Source organism: Macrobrachium nipponense, chromosome 26 (assembly GCF_015104395.2).
Source record: "Macrobrachium nipponense isolate FS-2020 chromosome 26, ASM1510439v2, whole genome shotgun sequence".
NCBI lineage: Eukaryota > Metazoa > Arthropoda > Malacostraca > Decapoda > Palaemonidae > Macrobrachium > Macrobrachium nipponense.
In genome coordinates, this window is record NC_087215.1 from 40,945,484 (window position 1) to 40,965,706 (window position 20,223).

General features: G+C 35.7%; 1 protein-coding gene across 1 annotated transcript; it reads left to right on the forward strand.

Moving 5' to 3' along the window:
• Positions 1-12,502: 12,502 nt before the first annotated feature.
• LOC135200219 (rhodopsin-like) lies at positions 12,503-18,129 on the forward strand. The gene is made up of 2 exons (XM_064228655.1): positions 12,503-12,662; positions 16,852-18,129. The coding sequence occupies exon 2, from the start codon at positions 16,852-16,854 to the stop codon at positions 17,965-17,967; it is 1,116 nt and encodes a 371-aa protein (XP_064084725.1). The 5' UTR covers positions 12,503-12,662; the 3' UTR covers positions 17,968-18,129.
• Positions 18,130-20,223: the final 2,094 nt, after the last annotated feature.

Sequence of the window (20,223 nt, forward strand, 5' to 3'; positions counted from 1 at the left end):
AGACAACACCATCTTATCGACTTTCTCTTCCAAAACCCTGCCTGACAAAATAACAATTGGATATCATCAGAACAGAGAGATTTAAAAGTAGACATAGTTAGCACTTCAAGGGTTATATGACCATACTAAATTAAAGACTATGAGCAAAAAGAAATAGCACCTGTTCAAAAGAGCATATTCATATTAGTCAATGCCCTGCTGTTGTATTCTGCTTTCACTGTAATTGTGAGATTTCCCCATATTCAAAGATTCCCCATATTCAAAGATATGTCCAGATAAAATTTTGAAGAGGATGTCTTAGAAATTCCCAAAATGTATTATGTAGTACAAAGTACCAATAGCGGTAAAAAAAATGATGGAACTAATAATGGAATGGAATGGAATATGGAATTTAGGCTTGAAGCCAAGCACAGGAATCCAAAGAATTATTCAGCGCCATAATGAATTTGATTTTGAATGCATGTCAGTGAATTTATGAATGAATGAATAAAATAATAAATTATTTTAAAACTACGGTAAAAAATTATATTTGGTAAAAATTGATATTTGGTAAAAACTGATATCATCTATAAATAATTATAACTAAAAATTTAGGATAAGCATACAATCTTAACTGTAAAACAATAAGAAATAAAATATATAGATAAAAATACTTATATACACAGCTACAAGTGTATATACTATACTTGGCAATGTACCATGAGGTCAAATATTAAATTTCATTATAGGCGTTTAAGTCTCTAAGGAATGCCACAAGGTTATTAACATCCACATCAGGACCAAGCAGTTTTGCTATCCCTGCCCACTAACCCATGTCTTTGCCATGCTGCAGCATACCTAAGGCAATGTAATAACATGTGTTCGACAGTAAGAGGAGAGTCACACTGTATACACACTGGTGCAGTTCCCCCATCTAAAAGGAATCTGTGGGTCAATCGAGTATGGCCAATTCTCATACGGCATAATACAATTTCTACCCCACGGTTTTGTTGGAATCCAGATGGCCAATGTTCAATACTTTATCTGAACTTCCAATACATGCTTGCCATTTATTTATGATATATGAAAGAATAGTCCATTTCATATCAGTAGCGGGAATATGATAGAATAGAATGTCTTCTTTAGTAATGACATCTCTAGCCTCATGATCAGCAAGTTCGTTACCTGCAGGGACCCAGCAAAGTTGGACTAATTTGAATTTGGAAGCAAGCCTATGCAGCCATTCTTGAATACACTGAATAACTGGATGGTTAGAGTTATACTGATTAATGGCCATTAGAGCACTATAGGAATCTGAGTATATGGTGAAAGTATTACCCTGTAGAGTAGAAACAACCTCAAGAGATTTGGCTAATGCAGTTAATTCAGCTGTAAATGTAGAGGCATTATTAGATCGTCTGTCAACATATGAACTATTACCATGAACAACAGCACAACCAACACCACTTGATGTTTTAGATCCATCAGTGAATGCTTTAACAGAGCCTGAATGTATTTGACCATGATCAAGAAAACGAGCCTTAATTTTGTAACATTAACTGATTTTTTACAGCAGCTTTTTGTCAGGCCGATGGTTCTGGGGTCAACCAAGGAGGCAACTTAGAGTGATGCATTGCCTTAATTTTTTGGTTTTTAATAGACACATCGTCAACTGTAGCATTAATTCTTACATGGAAATGTTTGGATGCTCTAGCGTTTGCAAGCTGATGTGAGTCGTTTTGGACAAGTATGGATGCTGCAGAGTTTTCAAGGGACACTCTTAATTTCAACATATACTGCAGTCCCAGTTCCTCTCGACGTAAATCTAGAGGGACTCTTCAGTGTCACTATGTGAGCATTTGAATTACATCAAACTCCTTAAGTTTGCTTATACTTGCTGAAGAGTACATTAGGCAACCATACTCATGCTTAGATTTACATAAAGAGTCATATAACCATAAAAGTGATCTCTTACCAGCAACCCAGTTAAAACCTGAGACTACTTTTAAAATGTTAAGGGATTTCTTTATCTTAATTTTCAAGGAGTCAATATGACTAACCCATGTTAGCTTCTTATCAAAGATCATCCCTAAAAACTTCACATCCTTGGGGAAGTGGATTCATAAAATGATAGAGCATCACTTAATTGCCTTAAAGTTAACAGCGCCTTGAATTCCTGATATTCTGGAACCGAGTTGAATAACTCCTAAAGTTCGATATTTCAGAGAAATGGTCACTCAGTTTTTCAGCAACTTCATCTGGCTTGGTGACAAGGTCTCCATTGATTTTCAGACAAGGTGTTGGCGAAGGAACGTATTTGCCACTTAGTTTTCTTATCTTTTTCCAGATTAACCTGGTTGTGGTCTTGGAATTCATGCCATTTATATAAAATGGCCAGGATTCTCTTCTTACTTTTTAAAAATACTTTCTCTGCTCTGCCATAGCACTTTGGTAAATAGATTTTCCTGTTGATGACTGACTGGATTTAAAACGCCTGTAACATTTGCTGGTAATTTTCCTCAAATTAAAACAGGTTTTATCCGACCAAGGAACAGTGGGTCTGCGTGGTTTCCCTTTGGTCTTAGGTATTGAGTTTTCAGCACTATTCAATATTTCAGAGGCGAAGTACTCATTAGCGTGTAGATGGCACTCGAAGGACTCAAATTCCTGGGATAGGTTAATACCTTCTTGAAATTTGACCCAATCTGCTTCCTTTTCCTTCCATTTGATAGCAAAATTCGAGGGCACATTTCTCACAAACTTCAGATAAATGGGAAAGTGATCACTATCATGTAGAAATTTATCTACAGACTTATAAAATCTAGATAGAGAAGAGAAGAGCAAATGCTCAAGTCTATAGCAGATGAGCCACCTGTGTAGAGACTATGATATGTCATACTACCATCATTAAAAAGTGCAAGATCATTATTATTAACAATGATCCTACCCTCTGTGTCTAAAAAATGTCCACCCCAGAGTGGACTGTGAGAATTTAAATCACCAAGTAAAAAAAGAGGTGGAAATTGATTAATTAAACATTGAATGTCCCCAAGAGCGAACCTACATCTTGGGGGAAAGCAAAGAGAGCAGATTGTAATTTCACGGTCAAAGTAACCCGGATAGCAACTGCTTAAAGCTGTATGTTCAGGGGAACATAAAATGTTGCAATGCTTTAGTAATAATTAATGCAACACCTTCATGGGCACGATCCCTGTCAGTGGGGTTCATCTTATAAATCTCATAGTTTGGACCTGGATTGTATACTACATCCCCTAATTTAGTTTCTTGGAGACATACAACCCCTGCGTAATGATCATGCAGTAATACTTTTAGAATTTCTGAACGAGTCCTTCGTCCTTTACAGTTCCTTTGTAAAATGTCCAGATTAAATTTTTAGTTCTAGGATCTACCAAGGGAAATTCTATATTGACCTATACTAGTTTGTTGTTTATTTTCTGTATGGGACTTTATATGATTTTCTTTAGATTGTCTTGAGATTTGTGGCTTATGATTATGTTTTTTATTAGCTTTTTGATACGGATGAGAGTGGACTTCAACTACTATTTCCTTTTTATCCAAGGAACTTGATTCCTTGGTTGTTTCAGGGGCAGAAGCATCCTCGCTGTTGTTACATTTTTTATGGGGTTTGGAAATCGCCATGCTTTGAGCAGGTGGAGGAGAGGATGAAGGATTTCTTTTTCTCTTTGGACCTCTAGTTTGTTCTTGTTCCATTTCTTCAAGGGTTTCTTGCTGCAGGGATGGGACAGACACAGGGAAGATATCATCAATTGGAGCCGAGTCTATATAAGTAGGCACATCTCCTTAAAGAGGGCTGCTTCTTCAACCCTAGCAGGCTGATCGCCTAGATCAGGTGACTGGGTTTTAGTTTCAGTAGTTCTTACTTTTACAGCAGGTAAAGGCACTACATTGTTAACTTGAGTTTTTATAATGGCTATGAAATTTAATCATAGCACAGGTCTTTATCTGACCAATTAATTTTTTGGCGCAACTAATGCTTATATGTTCAGCGTTAGCTTTACATACAGCTGCCTCTTTATATTTATATTGTCTGCACTTTTCATTGGATGGGGTATGATCCTATTCACAATGAATACATTTTGGCTTTTTTGAACACAGACCATGTTCAGGAGCTGAACAATTATTACAAATTTTATTTGTTTGCAGAATCTGGATGGATGGCCAAATTGAAAGTTATAGCACTGCAGAGGTTTCGATAAATATGGTTTAAATTTGACCCTTTCATTTCCAAAATTCACTTAAGATGGTACAAAAGTTCTCAAAAGTTAAAATGGCAATATTTGCCATTGGAATTTTTCTTACCTTCAATACAGAAATTGGACTAATTTCTAATATTTCTCTTTCTGTCAATTCACAAAGTCTCTATCGAATACTACTCCTTTTCCATAACTGAAATTCATGTGTGGTCTAATTTCTTTTATCATATCATCTTTCTCGAACTTCTCCATTGTCAGCATATATGACTGGGTCTTTGAATTGGCATTAATGAGGTCACTGCCTTTACCAAAACTTGAGAATATTACCTATATCAATACAGCCAATCTTTTTTTTTTTGGATGTATCTGCTAAATTTGTAGTATTGCAATTTTCCTCATTAGCAGATACCACCAACCACATTGGAGGTTTGGGTGTTCTTTCAAAAGTGGCATCATCATCCAAATGTGGCTGAGCCACTTGTACCCATTGTGATGGTCTGTATACATCCATATTTTTAGGGGTCTTGTCAGAGAGTGCTCCTTTGACAGCCTTTTTCCAAATCTTTATATGATTGATATTGCTGCTGGCTTTGAGCGTAGCTTCTTGCTTTTCAAAAGTTAATTATGCTCCCCGTTTTCTTTCATTTTCATCTAGGTTCATACTTAACTCGTTTATTTTACCAAAACTACCAAACAAAAGAGAGAGTGTTTCATATTCATATTCTAAGGGAATGTGCTTTATATGCAACACCCTCAAACTATCAACTGTGTTCCCACAATGGCGATTTTTCAACTTGTGATGACTACCCTGAGAGGTAGTACCACCCTGTAGCATTTCATATCCACGGTCACATTCATGTCATAGGTCAACATCTGTGCAAATCATCATCAAAGGGCCCAGGGGTACTATAATCCTTAAGGTTACTAGTCATAAAAGCATAGGATAAAGGTAAAAAAGAGAAAAATTAAACTTGAAAATACTAAAAAGTCAGCATCAGCTTTTCATGAAGTTTATTCTTCCACCAATGGCACAAGTGAGAACCGACTACCAAATGTTCGCGTCCCTACCCTACCCCACAGGGGATGGCACAACATAATTACAGTGGTGGAAGTGTAAGCCAAACCTGGTTGCTAGGACTGTGAGTATCACAAGAATACAATCATCTGCACTCTAACCATGTTACAGGCAAACCAGACCACCCAGGAATCCATGGTCCAGTCCTGGAGAATAGTTCCGCCCTTGAGCTATCAATCTGATATCTCTCAGGTCTGAACATTATCAGGTAGTTGATGATCCTACCATCGTTCCCACTATTTAGTTTCAGGCATAAACTCAGTTGCAGCTATGATATCCTTTCCTATTTGTCAGGTCAGGCCTGAATCAACATAGCTCACATTATAAAAACATTAAAAACACATACCTCCCATTATAAAAACATTAAAAACACATAGCTCCCATTATTAAAAACATTAAAAACTATTTTCTTTCAGTTTGGCTCCTCATACTACTCAGGATGTGAGGGAGAAAGAGAATTTTATCACAGCCTTACTCCTACAGGGTAGTCTATAAAGGCAAACCTCCTAACAGTTTGCATCATCTTTTAAACCTGCTACATCTAAATTTGTTTCTAAGTCTCGTCCCCATGTTGGGATAGGGAACAAAGATGAAGCCAAGCTCGAATGGAATTTAGTTCATATGTGCCCCTTCTTGTTATCTCTAGAGATACCTTGTGCAATGAAGTCCAATTAGGCAACTCAAAATCTGAGTCACTTTCATAAATAAAACCAAAAAGTAAGGATAATTTTGAATTTGCCAGTGAAAAGCTATAAACATAGGGCTAGCCCGAAGAATTAATTAGATAAAATGCCAGGTCTAGGCCAAAGGCCACGAACTGAGACCAAACAGGTCATACAGGATAGTAAACAACAAATTAAAATTAAACAAAAGACTGCACACAGGCAGAGGCTTTCATACTAGAACATAAACAGGCAATCAATACATTTATTCATGTTTCCATACATACATACTAAAAAGGTGTATTAAAATTAATAAGGCAAGAAACTTTAAAAAATTTTACCTAAAATTCATTATTTGTCCTGAGGTTTTTGTATCTTTATTATATACTTAATTTTATATTTTATTACTTAAATCAGAGTTGTTCAGAAACATCAAAATCGGAACCACTGAAAATATGAAGGATTTTGAGAAATTATTTTTTACTGGTTTACTTCCAAAAGTTGACAGTCTCTGCTGGTTATACTTTGGAGACTCGCACAACACATGTCTTACAGTTATCAAAACCTTGCACTCTGAGCACTCCGAAGCAGGGTAACGTGGGCTGCTCATCATGTGCCCATGTGTCAGACGAGTGTGGACTGTATGTAGACGCGTCAGGATTAATTGTGTGTGTCTCTCTCTGATATACGGAATTCCATTTCGTAACGTCAGGTTTTATTTGGTTTAGTTTATTACTTTCTGGTTCTTCGTTCCATATATTTTGCCATTTATTTACAATATTGTTTTTATATAAGCTACAGAGTCATTAACAGGGATGTTTACATTTGTTCTCATCATGTGGACTGTTTCTTTGGCTGCTTTATCAGCCTCTTCGTTTCCTTTTAGCCCGACATGGGCAGGGATCCAACATATTTCAATATTTCTTCTCTTATTATATAATTTATGGAGTAAAAACTTAATCTGTTGCACAATATTATTTTTGGAATTGTAACTTTTAATGGCTTCTATAGCACTTCTAGAGTCACTATAAATCACAAAATTGTTAAAGGAGTGTTCCTTGATTATTTTTATGGCTGATGTTATTGCATATAGCTCTGCTGTAAATACTGAGGTATTATTGGAAGGGAGAACTGGCATGTTTTACTCTGGGACACTGGAGCATATCCCACTCCATATTCTGATTTGGATCCATCTGTATATATTGCATAATGTGGACCTTTTCGGCTTCTGTGCTCTATTGTATGTTGTCTATGATGTTCTGGGGTATAGAAATACTTATTTAATAGATATATTAATTTTGTGCAAATTTTTATTTTATTCATATTCCAAAGAGGAGGTAATTCTACTGTTGGAGGTAGTTGGATATCTATATTCAGTGACTCAAACAATCTTCTTGATCTAATTAGAAAATGTGGTAAATGATTGTTAATAAAAACATCCATTAGTTCAAATAATTTTTGATTGGTGAATCACTTAACTGAACTCTTGCACCATTTTTCATCGTTACTAATTCTATATGGAGAGAGAGACATAGTTCACCACATACAACCTGTAGAGAACAGGTCGGTGATAATTTAAAGGCTCCTGAACATATTCTAAGGCCCTCATTATGAACTGGGTCTAACATTTTTAGTGCTGCGTTTGAAGCTGAGCCGTATATATTTCGCTTTCGTAATCAATTATAGACAGTACTGTTGCTTTATATAGTAATGTAAGGGTTTGTCTATCAGCTCCCCAAGTAGTGTTTGATAATTTCCTAATTGGATTCAATGCTCTTTTTCATTTTGATTTCACATATGTTATGTGGACGTTCCAGTTTGGCCAATTTGCACACTTTGATTTCAGATTTTCAAATCTATTCCTTCACCTTTCTTCCATATCTTATTTTTATAAAATATGACTGCTTGAGTCTTATGTATGGACAATCTAAATCCTACAGATGAGGTCCACTCATCTATTTTTATTATAGATTTGATAATGATGTGCTCTGCATGTTTAATGTGAGATGCTGAATAATATATGGCAAAATCATCCATATAAAGGTTGTTTTTAATTCCGGTCGGTAGATTTTTACTAATTACATTAATTGCTAAAATAAACACTTCCCTGTGACCACCATTTTTCAAGTGGGAATATTCTTGACAAAGCATCATCAATTCTCACCTGAAAACTTCGATTTGTCAGAAAACTTTGGATGAACATAGGTAAATGTCCACTGACGTTGTTGTTTTGCAAAGTTTTTAATATAGGATACTTCCATGTGTCTTTTCGGACATCTCTCAATCTGTTACATAACCACCCGTAAAATCAAAATCTTGAAATAGTCTGTAATTCAAAGTTAAAATTCCATCAATCCTAAACCAATGGAAAATATCAGAATAAGTGACAGCTAGAGGTAAAGCCGAGGAAACCTTACCAGGAATGTCACAGATGGGCATACTTGATCCTTGATTACCAGTCATCCACGAATCACATGGCCTGTTAACACATTTCTTCAGATGTCTATAAACACTAAAATCTAGGGGCTGCAACTTGTGAGAACAATGTGGAGGAAATGATATGACACTAATCTCATTATCCTTCCAAAAATCCAGAAACAAAACGTAAATTATATAAATAAATAGGCTTACTATCGTTATCAAATAACGTGTGCCAACTTGCCCCATTTATTTTGAGCCAACTTGCCCCATCCCTACCATCTGGTACAAAAACGCTTACCAGTCCACATCAAGAAGCCTTGAATTAATAATTTTAATGGTATAGAATCTTTAAACCATAAGGAAAACTATGCTATAATTGAAAAATAATCTTTATGAATGTATAGATGTTATAGCAAATAACAGAAAGATTAAAATATTTACTCACTACCATCAAAATAGAAAATTGTCTCATAAATTCGAACTCCTACCTTCTATCTCTATAGAATTTTGCTGGTAATTGAGGAACCACGTGGCAATTTCACAGTATATGTATTAGAGTCATCTATTGGTAAACTTTAAAGTCATTTTGAATATGCCAACTTACCCCTGTAGCCAACTAGCCCCGGGCTCCCCTACTATAATTGAATTATTATGGGCCTACAGATGACTGTTATTTATATGAAACAACCGAAGAATTCATGTATTTTATTTGGATCCTTGGTCTTTGCTTTAACAGATACCTCTCTAACAATTGTTGGCTTTTTGGTTTTGGGTAGAGTTCTCTCTAAAGCCCTTTTTTTTATCTTTAGCTTCCAGCTCATTATAATTATCTTGTAATGTTTCAGTGATACATGTATCATTCTCTTGCGTTTCCATTTCCCTTAATATCTCAAATGAATTTAAACATATATTTGCAAAGGTTTCTTGGTTTCTTGCTATATTAGTGTCTTGTAAAGTTGTTATTATTTCTTTTGATTTATCTATTAGGGGTTTGTTACTTCCATTTTCGTTTCATTCCTTGAGCTCAATGCAGTAGAGAACATTTGCTTCCTAGCGGGATCATGCATTCCTCTAACTCTCAACTCTAGTTTGGCTTCTCTTATTGGCATTCCTGATCTCTGTATTGTATATATAATACATACACTCCTTAGACCTAGCATGGTGATTTTGGCCACAGTTCACACATTATGGTTCACCACACTTCCACTGCATGGTATGTTCGTCAGATCCACAATACGCACATATCGATATATTTCTGCAATTTTTCCATGTATGTCCATATTTACTATAGTTATGGCACTGTTGTGGTTTTGGAACATACGGTCTTAATTCTCGGTTTTGCCCATGACTAATTTTGAAAGGCAATTCTTGGCCTTCAAATTTTATTTTTGCTATTTTCAATGTATTTTCATTACTTTGTCTACTTGCTATACTATATATTTCACAATCTTGCATGTTGTTGTACCTTTTTTTTAGGGAATCCAACAAAATATTTTTTTCTATTGGCTCCTTACTTTTAGGAAGTACTACAGTACCCTGTACGCTGTTCATACTGTCATGTCTCCTTATCTTTACCTATGTACTTTCAATGTTCTTTATGGTTAAATAATTTTCAAATTGGTTTTTTGTAGTGGTTTCTATTAACCACCCCTGGTCTTTTATTTGTCTAACTGACATTTCTGAGGTTGGGTGCCTGCTTAACAAATAATTTTCCAATCTTAATGCAGATATTTTTCTGTCAGTTTCCAAGGTCAAGAACCTTGACCAACTTCCACTCCCAAAGAGGGAGTCGAAGTGAGTCAAGGTTGGGTCCATTCGATATTTACTTTTTCCTTGTGACTTGTATGGTATTAACGTTTTAATACCAGCCTGCTCTTCATTACCTGGGATTTCCTTAGAATAGTCCACTGACATGCCAAAAGTCGTAGAGATATTTGTTGTGTTTTCCATATAGCAAGAAGTAAATATTTCGTACAGGATGAGATCCCTCTCACCAAGGAGCCCCAACTGAGGGAGGAGAAATTCTTTTACACTATGGTAACTGCCATGGAACACTCAGTCCGTCGAGATCGGACCCAGCACTTTTGGCACGGCTTGACATAAAAATTCCCCCTCGCTCGACCACGTCAGGTACTCTAGTTTTACGGGTGGAGTGGCATGCCGTCCAACTACGCCCTCCATCAAGTTAAAAGGGCAGTGAAATCAGTAGTCCAAAACCATTACAAGGTCGTCAACAAAAGAAGAAGAAGGGAAGGGGGAAAATTTTGAGGAGGAGGAGTAAAGGAGTTGAAAGCCCCAATGTTCAGTTGAATCCTCAGCAGAGAGAGTAGGCATAAAGGGGCATACTCTCTCTGCAGTGGATCCCTAAGCCCCCACCTCATCAAGGAGTTGGGATCAGGGGGTAGAAGCATGTAACACCTCCCTTGCCTAGAGGTACTAAAATTCTTAGGAAATTAAGTTCCTTTGACATCCATACTTGTGGTGCAACTGTTTCTACACATCCAGACAAAATGACCATAATCTTCCATTGTCTGAACCTTTTATGGAAAAAGATCAAAATTCCTTCCTCAGCAAACATCAGAGATTCTCCTTATCTTTCGATGGAGGTTAAACTAAAATGTTTATCCTCACACTAGTCCTTGTTCCATAGAAGGTATGTCTGACAAAAAATCCGTATAACATCTTAAATTTAAATCAGACATTTTGCAATGGATCTATAAAGGTTTGGTTGCTAGAGCCAAACTAATTCAAGTCATGAAATGCCATAGTAATCCAGTTGTGTGTTTATATAAGGCCTTGGTAAGCAGTTATCCTCTTAATCCTGGATTGACCTATGCAAATTTTACTCTATTCCTCCCATGGAGGTGCTGTAATTATTCTACATAACTCACTGCAGCTTTCTATCTTAAAACTTAATCATTCTTTACAGTTTTGGCAATTCATGCATGTTTTAGACGTAAAATAGGCCTTTTGTTTATTCTACCCTCCTGACAGAGAACATGATACTTCGAATAATTTCAACGCTCACAATTCTCTAAGGGGTAGTGCTTTACTGGATTCGAAAGGGCAAATAGTAGGAGTAGAGTAACTATTAACCATTATCCCATGCCTATGATGATAGGTCAATGAACATTCATAACAGCTATGATTATCATTTATCTAATATGGACTCAGCTATTGCGCCTTCAGCATCCATAGAGATCTTGTGTGGAGAATCAACGACATCTGAATGGAAATTAACACTTTCCAATAAGCGGAAACCATGTTCAAAATGCCTCAACTGAGTTTCCTCATTAATGGAGGGATGTAGAAGCACACTGGAGCAAATTCAGCAGGGATGTTGCCCTGCAAGAAAATTTAAACCTTTTAACTCACACATTAAAGCTTATGAAGAAGTAAAATCATTGATAAATATGCCCTTATTGAACAGCAAAACTTTCTTTTAACTGGAGTCAATTCCAAAACCCCAATGAGTGTTGTTGGAAAAAATATGAGGAATATTAGCATTAAGTTTGTCCCATCTCCTTTACCTATTTTAAAAGTAAAAGATGCTCTGATAAATTGTTTTTCTGCAGTTTTCGAGAAACCAGAGTAAAAGTTTTCAAGTATCTTCACTTGAAAGAAAAAAAAATATTCGCCTCAGCTTCAAAGAATTCGTTAGTCTCAGACTGACTTGGATCTTAGCTTTAATGCATGGACATATATAATACTGATTATATAATGTAATTTTTCTTCAAGAATTTAAAGAATATAGTGTCTCATTTGATGCTGGTGCATCTTTCTTAAAATCTGTTTTTTCTAATGAACAAAACTTCTAATAAATCAATCACGCATGGAAATAATGAAATAAAAACTATGATGGCATTTCAACATTTGCCAAAGCGAATAACCAAGAATTATGATGTTAATACGATATTCAAAAGTTGACAGAATGAGAGCGAATGGTTCTTTGAAGTCTCTGCATAAGGAAGCCTAATAATTGCAAAACATACATTTCCTGGAATGTGTTATGGGATGACCGTCTTCATGCTAGCTGCATTGTTAAAGGTTCTAGAACTGCATATTGGCACAAGGAAGGATTCCTTACAAGTGGAACAGAAGCACTTAAAGTTTGTTAACTGTTGGCAAGAACAATATAAAAGGTTTTCCCGCGCCTGGTCTTTAGTCACAGCCAATTCCCATTGGAGCTAAGATCCTGAAGCAGGTGGTCAGTCTGCCCTAGCTGAAGTCATTCTTTAAGAATATCTTCTTTTTTTGGCAGCTGGAAGCGGCTGTTTCAGGCTTAGCAAGGTAAGTTAAAAACTGTCAGTTTTTCACAACATGCGCCTACTTCTCTGAGGTTTCTAAAACTTTCTTGTGCAACAGTAATCATTTAGGCTTATGGTTTAAGTACCCGAGTAAAAATCGTACTTTTATGAAGTAATCTTACATTTTATTGCAAAATCTTGACTCTAATTATATATTGCGTTAACAAATTATTTGATATTCATTACTATGACAAGGAATGTCCAGTGATCAATTGTCTTCGTCATATCAGCTCTGTGAATTGCTAATAAAAACCTTACTATATAATATGAACATTTACAAAACAAAAATGTAGGTCCAAACACATGCACCATTGTCTACTGTGTATAAACTACTATTACCTGTTTACTCCCGTTTTGTTTCCATGTGATATATTTTATAAAGTTTATATTCCCTACGCTTGTTTGCTTTCTTATTCTTAGTCATTTACTGTTCTTATTTACCGTAATCAACGCTAAATCCTTTGTAGCCTTCACCATACATTTTGTAAACTAATATCAGTAAAGAGAAGGACGTAACGTTTTCCAACACTAGTTACATGACCATTATCATCGTCCAATGGAACATGTATGAATATCAGTGAGCTAAAAGCTGTCAGTCCATGCCTTTTGTAATACTTTTGAGTTTGTAAAAAAAAAAGAAGAAAAAAAAAACTTTCGGGAGGGCAGGACCACAGGGGGCCGGAGTGAAAGAATGACCCGTAGTGTTGAAAAAATGATAATTAAGTATAAAGTAAAACATCCACATTAAACCAGATAAAGCAGTTATGCAAACTTAAATGGAAATACGTTATTACTAAATTCCCCTTGTAGAACACACAAATATTTTGAGCACTAGACATCAATAGTTGCATGAGGTGAACTTGTTATGCAATTAGGAGTTTTACAGAACAAACAAAGAGATCAGACAAGTTTTTCCCATAAATTCCTTCCCGTTTTTCGATATATGGTGTATTACAACGATCACGCCTGTATTCATGAATGACACCCGAACTAACGTCATCAGAAACTTTTATCTTTAAACTTTACAAATATATTTATATAATCAGAGGAAGAAAAAGCCACATTCGACATGTTCAAGAACAAGTTTCTGAGTCAGCAATATACTGTATCTTAACAAGTTTGTTTGGTTCTCTTGGGATGACAGTATGAATTTGTCGTTTATCTTTCGTATGTATTTTTCTGTATAGTTCTAAGGTATTCATTTCTATAAATTAGTATTTTTATCATGTAAATCAGTTCATTGTGAAGGAAGAAGTGCTCAGAGCACAGGTTATATGCTCTGTTGAGTGCAGACAAGATTTCTCTTATACTGTAAAGGAATAAAGGAGGTGAATTTATTACAGGCCCGTGAATGATGTCTTGTATAAACTTTTATGTTAAACCTTCAACCCGTGAATAATGGCCTGCTATAAACTGATATGTTAAATCTTAAACCATTCCTCTGAATATTGATATAAAAAAGAGATATGTTATTTTTTTTATATCTTTATATTTAGCACTGAAATAATCTAAAACATTTCATTATGACTTGCGCTTAAGAAACGTATCAACATTATTATATTCTATACAAGGCAGGTTTAAAGTCTCTATGGCATTTACTGAACTGGATAATTCCATAAGTAGGAGACACATTTGCAAAGCCATAAATATGTACCTAATATGTTTTTTTTTTTTTAACCAAATAAAAACACGCAGTCCCTGGCGGCTAAACCTAACAATTTTTTCATATCCTTGTTGTTGAATCAATTATCTTACTTTCAGCATCAAAACTTGCCAATGTGTTCTTCCAAATTCAAAGTAGATATTTACTTAGCAAAAATTAAACACTTCTTCACGGCACTCGCGCTATCACTGGGCCTACTAGGGATTCAGAGCCGATGAAACACGGCTTTTCGGCAACGTCTTTTTATCAAAGCACAGGATAAAGGTGAAAGTTGGCAAGTGTTTATTTTATAACCCTACCTAATTTTTGCAAGTATTATTTAGTACCTAAGTTCAATAGTTATCAGAGTAAAAGTGAGTTTCCTATGCCATCAAAATCTCAGGTAAGGGTTTTGAACACAATAGTGACGTTAACCCATGACGTCATGAGGCTCCAGCCACAGTGAAGAGAAGTTTACGTTTGTTAAAACATCCCTTCACTGTGGTTCTGCTCACTTACCATATTGGTACCCATCATACGCTTCAGCGATTATCAATGATGGCGAGCAGTATTTATCACCGTCCCCTTGATTGCAATATCATTCACAATAATTTTACTATTATTATTATTATTATTATTATTATTATTATTGTATTATTATTATTGTAAAGGTTTCATCGCAATTTCCACGGCAGTTGATGAGAACAAGGCCAAGAGAGTAGAAAAATCTCCGCCTACATTGGGGGGTTTGTGTGGGGGGCGGGGGTGGGGGTAGAGTGAGCAGACCTTGTGGGACTAAGTTGTTAGCTTGGAATTCTTCCATTTTCTTGATATTCATATTGTTTCTTCTTAACAAGTAATTCAATGTAGGTATGTAATTCACCCGCATAATAAACCAGTCTTTAGCTCATTTGTTAGATCTACATCAATTCAGGGTGGGAATACAAAACAACAATCCGTTTTGTTTCACCTCAGGTTTCGCCAATATCTATAGCCTTCCACTTCCTGCAGCAAGAGATGAGTGTTGCCAAGTAAATGTTACCCGTTATAGTAGAAATAATTACCGATTCACGCTTCAGTAAATCTTGCCACGGGTCTTCTCGCTTGTATCCAAAGTGGCAAACTGTAGCACAAATGGTATCTTACAACCACGGGGACAATTCCATATCCTGCTGGCCATTCTCGAATTTGTTGAAGCCTAGACTGTGTTAGTAAATTACTGCCTACCTGGTGGATAGGCGGAGCCTCATGATTTAATATGTTTGCGTCACGAATTGTTTTTGGACCCTTTTCTGTGCTTTTCTCGGTTCCAGCATCGGCAACTTTATTTTACTCTACAAATGTCAACACTTTCGAACTTAGGTACTATAATATTTGCAAAAATTGGGTTATAAAATATATACTTGCCAATTTTCACCTTTATCGGATGCTTTGATACAAAGGCGTTGCCAAAAAACCGTGTTCCATCAGCTCTGAATCCCTTAGTAGCTAGAAATTTCTCTTAAGTAATAAGCAAATCCACACATAATGGGAGGTTTAGAACCGGAGCAACACAGAATGAAAAGCTGTATCTTCAATTCCGTTTATTTTTTAACTTCATTAGGAACCTGTTAATTTTGTCCTCATGTTTTGAAAGGAAATCTTCATCGGCTCTAAAATATTGAGAATTTTCTCAGCGTATACATTTTTACAAAGTAACACGATAGTTTCCTTTATCATGTCTCATATTTATAAGATAAAATTTTTTACATATATTTCTAAGAATATTAATAGCTTTCTTGACGAGATATTCATTATCATTTACATGACTGCTTAAAATACTCGACTCCCATAGTTAAGAGATCATAAAAATTCAATATAAACGTGGTTTTGTAGAATCTTTCAAACTGTAATAAATGCTGAACTCGGTTAAACATCGACGAGGAGGGAAACCAATCTCAGGCCCTTAGCAAGGGAAGATTTCTTAGCATCTGTTCATTGAACAATAGATAAAAATATCACTTTATGTAGACACGTTCTCATCACCATAACCCGATTTTAGCTTCATTTGCTGCATAGTACAGGAAAAGGAAAGATAATCAAGTAACTCGATGTGTCGAAAAAACAATTTCTCTTTCTGGAGCACCAGAAAGAGAAAACCTTTTTTGAATTTTATCCATAGGTTTCGTTCAGTGTTTTTCGTCCCTCCAACTATATGATTATATTTTTAAATCTTAAAAGTGTTCCAAATGACCTGCATTTGGGTTGTCTTATAAATACAGTGACCAATGCAATGCACCATTTGTAAGAAAAGAAAAGGCACTGCCGGACAGCATTGTCTGAGCACTTTGGTGCACCTACAAAAACTGATAATTACATGGCAAGCACCCCTCATTTAGCCATCAATGGGTCATTATCAAAGTGAACACCCAATTTCGGCTTCCATGGATAGCTTAGACCTATTTTGGAGTGCATATTTACAATATCTGAACTAATAAAGAATGATGCAAATATTTGTTAATCTAAAACTGTTCAACCTGTATCTTTTCAGATGTCGTGGAATAGCCAACAGGAGTTTTCCCTCCCATCTACCAACCCATATGGGAACAATACGGTAGTGGATATGGCACCAGCAGAGATCCTTCATATGGTTGATGCTCACTGGTACCAGTATCCTCCTCTGAATCCACTATGGTATGCTTTGGTTGGCATGTGGGTAGGAGTCATGGGATGTCTTTCCATTTCTGGTAACTTCATTGTCATCTGGGTCTTCATGACCACCAAATCACTGCGTAGCCCGGCTAACTTGCTTGTTGTCAACCTGGCCATCTCTGATTTCCTGATGATGTTCTGTATGTTCCCACCCATGATGATTACCTGCTACTGGCAATCATGGACTCTTGGTGCATTCTTCTGTGAAGTCTATGGGTTCCTGGGATCTCTTTTCGGCTGTGTCTCAATCTGGTCCATGGTTTGGATCACCCTCGATCGTTACAACGTCATCGTTAAGGGTGTTTCTGGAACTCCACTCTCTAGCAAAGGAGCCCTCATGAGAATTGGTGGCACTTGGGTAGCTTCCATTGCCTGGTGTCTTCCCCCATTCTTTGGCTGGAACCGCTATGTACCAGAGGGCAACCTGACTGCTTGTGGTACTGACTATCTTACTGATGATGTCGTCTCTCACTCTTATCTGTACATCTACTCTGTCTGGGTATATCTGTTGCCTCTTTTCCTCAACATCTACCTGTACTCCTATATCATCAAGGCTGTAGCCAACCATGAGAAACAGATGCGAGAACAGGCCAAGAAGATGGGTGTCAAGTCTCTCAGGAGTGAAGAGAGCCAGAAGACCTCTGCTGAGTGCCGTCTGGCCAAGGTTGCTCTCATGACTGTGTCCCTGTGGTTCGTTGCATGGACACCCTATTTCATCATCAACTGGAGTGGAATGCTCAAGAAAGAACTGGTCTCTCCTGTATACACCATCTGGGGATCCGTATTCGCCAAGGCCAATGCTGTTTACAATCCAATTGTGTATGCCATCAGTCATCCCAAATACCGTGCAGCCCTCGAGAAGAAGTTGCCATGCCTGGCATGTACTACCGAGGGTAATGACACAGTTAGCGAAACTGTCTCTGCTGCTCCCACTGAAAAGGCTGAGTCTTCTTAAATTACACGAAGAGGACAACCTATTGTGAACCATCATCTCTAACAGACTATTGTTTGATTAACTGACTTATTAAATTTAACCCAGCACTATGGCCATGAGGTTATGAGTGCCAATTGACAAATGTTTCCCTTTTCTTCACTCAAAATACATTAATCTGGAAAACGTACTTTAATTAAATCCTTCACTTTTATCCACACATACTGTAAGCATACTGCCCAAAGGCATGAGAATGCATCCTATATTTATTCAAAGGCGCATTTTATTTTCAGCTAATGTAAATTATTTTTAAATATAAATATTATATGAACACAAATTGTCAAGCCAAAACAATATAAGTATGAAGTTTAGTAATCATACATACAACTAATTATTTTGTTTTGAACAAAGCAGAAAAATGAGTATTACATAGCATGATTTTTATTTATATCTAAATTTGAAATGTATTACTTTAAAAAAAACTCGCTTAAGGTTACTTCTTTCAACTCATGAAAATTCAACTTTAACTAAAGTCTTAGCTTAATTGAAGTAAACAGTACAAAGTCCACATATCTTGATCGCCATGATAATCATTTGAATAGCTGTTTATTTTTCAATGCCCAACTAAAGCCGATCAGTGCCTATTCAAAAGACAACTCCCACAATTACAGGCGTGTAAACATCACCTTCAGTGGATATTTAGAAGCCAGTTAAATGAGTGTATACAAACATTCATCATCTTTACATGCCTATTCAGGACAAAAATAAAGCAACCTTTATTGACCTATCAGAACAAATCACAGTTGTTAACAAACAGTCATCACTTTTACGTCAATGTCTATTTAGAACACAAGTCCCATTACTGTCATCAACCAGCAATTACCTGAAATGGTCCATCAAAGCATAAGAAACAAATCCGAAGGACTACAGTCAACTATCTTACAAAATGAGATCTATGAGAGAATTGCAAATACAAAATCCTATGCAATGTCGTCTTTTTTTATGTGTATATATATATATATATATATATATATATTATATATATATATATATATATATATATAATATGATACAAACATTTTCCACCAATCTTTGATAGCACTTACCTCTACAGGCTTTGAAAGGAAGATATAATATAGAAAATCTAAATCACATGACACGGTAATGGGACTGGGAAGGCAATTCGATGAATTTATACATATATATATATTATATATATATATATATTAATTATATATATACTATATATATATATATATATAATATATATATATATATATATATATATATATATATCTATATATAAATAAAACACAAGCAAAAAACAATCGAGTTTTCTGTACTCGTATAAAACTGAATGGAATGGAATGGAATATGAAATTTAGGCTAGGAGCCAAGCACTAGAATCGGAGAGATTATTCAGTGCTAAAATAATATATTTTTTGTTAGATGAATAGGAATATCAATGAATTTATGAACTAAATAAAAAAAATGAACGAATGATTTTAAAGCTATGGTAAAAATAGTTACTTGTTATTTGGTAAAAATGGATATTCCTCATAAAAAAAATAACTTTGCATTTAGGATATGAATAATGTCTTATATTTAAGCTAAAGTCCAGGCACTGGGGCCAAGAGGCCCATTCAGCGCCGTAAAGAAGGTTAAATAGACTGAATTATGGCAAATGAATTAATGACCTAGTGAAATAAATAATTAATAAGTCGAAAAGATGTGACCAATAAACAAAATAAAAATATGAAGTTTAATGAATGGCGTAATATATATAAAAATAGTTTATTGTCTTTAAAAATCTGCATGATATGATATATAAAGAAAAAACTAAATATTATTAAAAATTTGTATACGCTTAAAAAGGAGATGAGAACAGATATATCTGCTTCATCTAAAATATTAGAGAGGGATTTACCCTAAAAATATCTTTCTTTCCCTTTGGTTAAAATATCTGGGGCAAACCATCAGAATGTGCTCCACTGTTAGTATCTCATCGCAGTAAGCACACACTGCTGGGCTGCTTCCTTCTAAAATAAACTGATGGGTTAAATGAGTGTGCTCAATCCTTAACCTCGTCAGAATAACCTCTTTTCGTCTGTTAAGCTGCAATGACGAATGCCATGGCAGTATATTTTTCTTAATATTCTTATATTTATTATCATTGATAAGAAGAGGACAAGCCCACCTTTCTTGCCACTTACTTAAAACATAAGACATAATACGACCTTCTAGGTCTATATGAGGCACTTTTCTGAAAGTTGTTTCTGG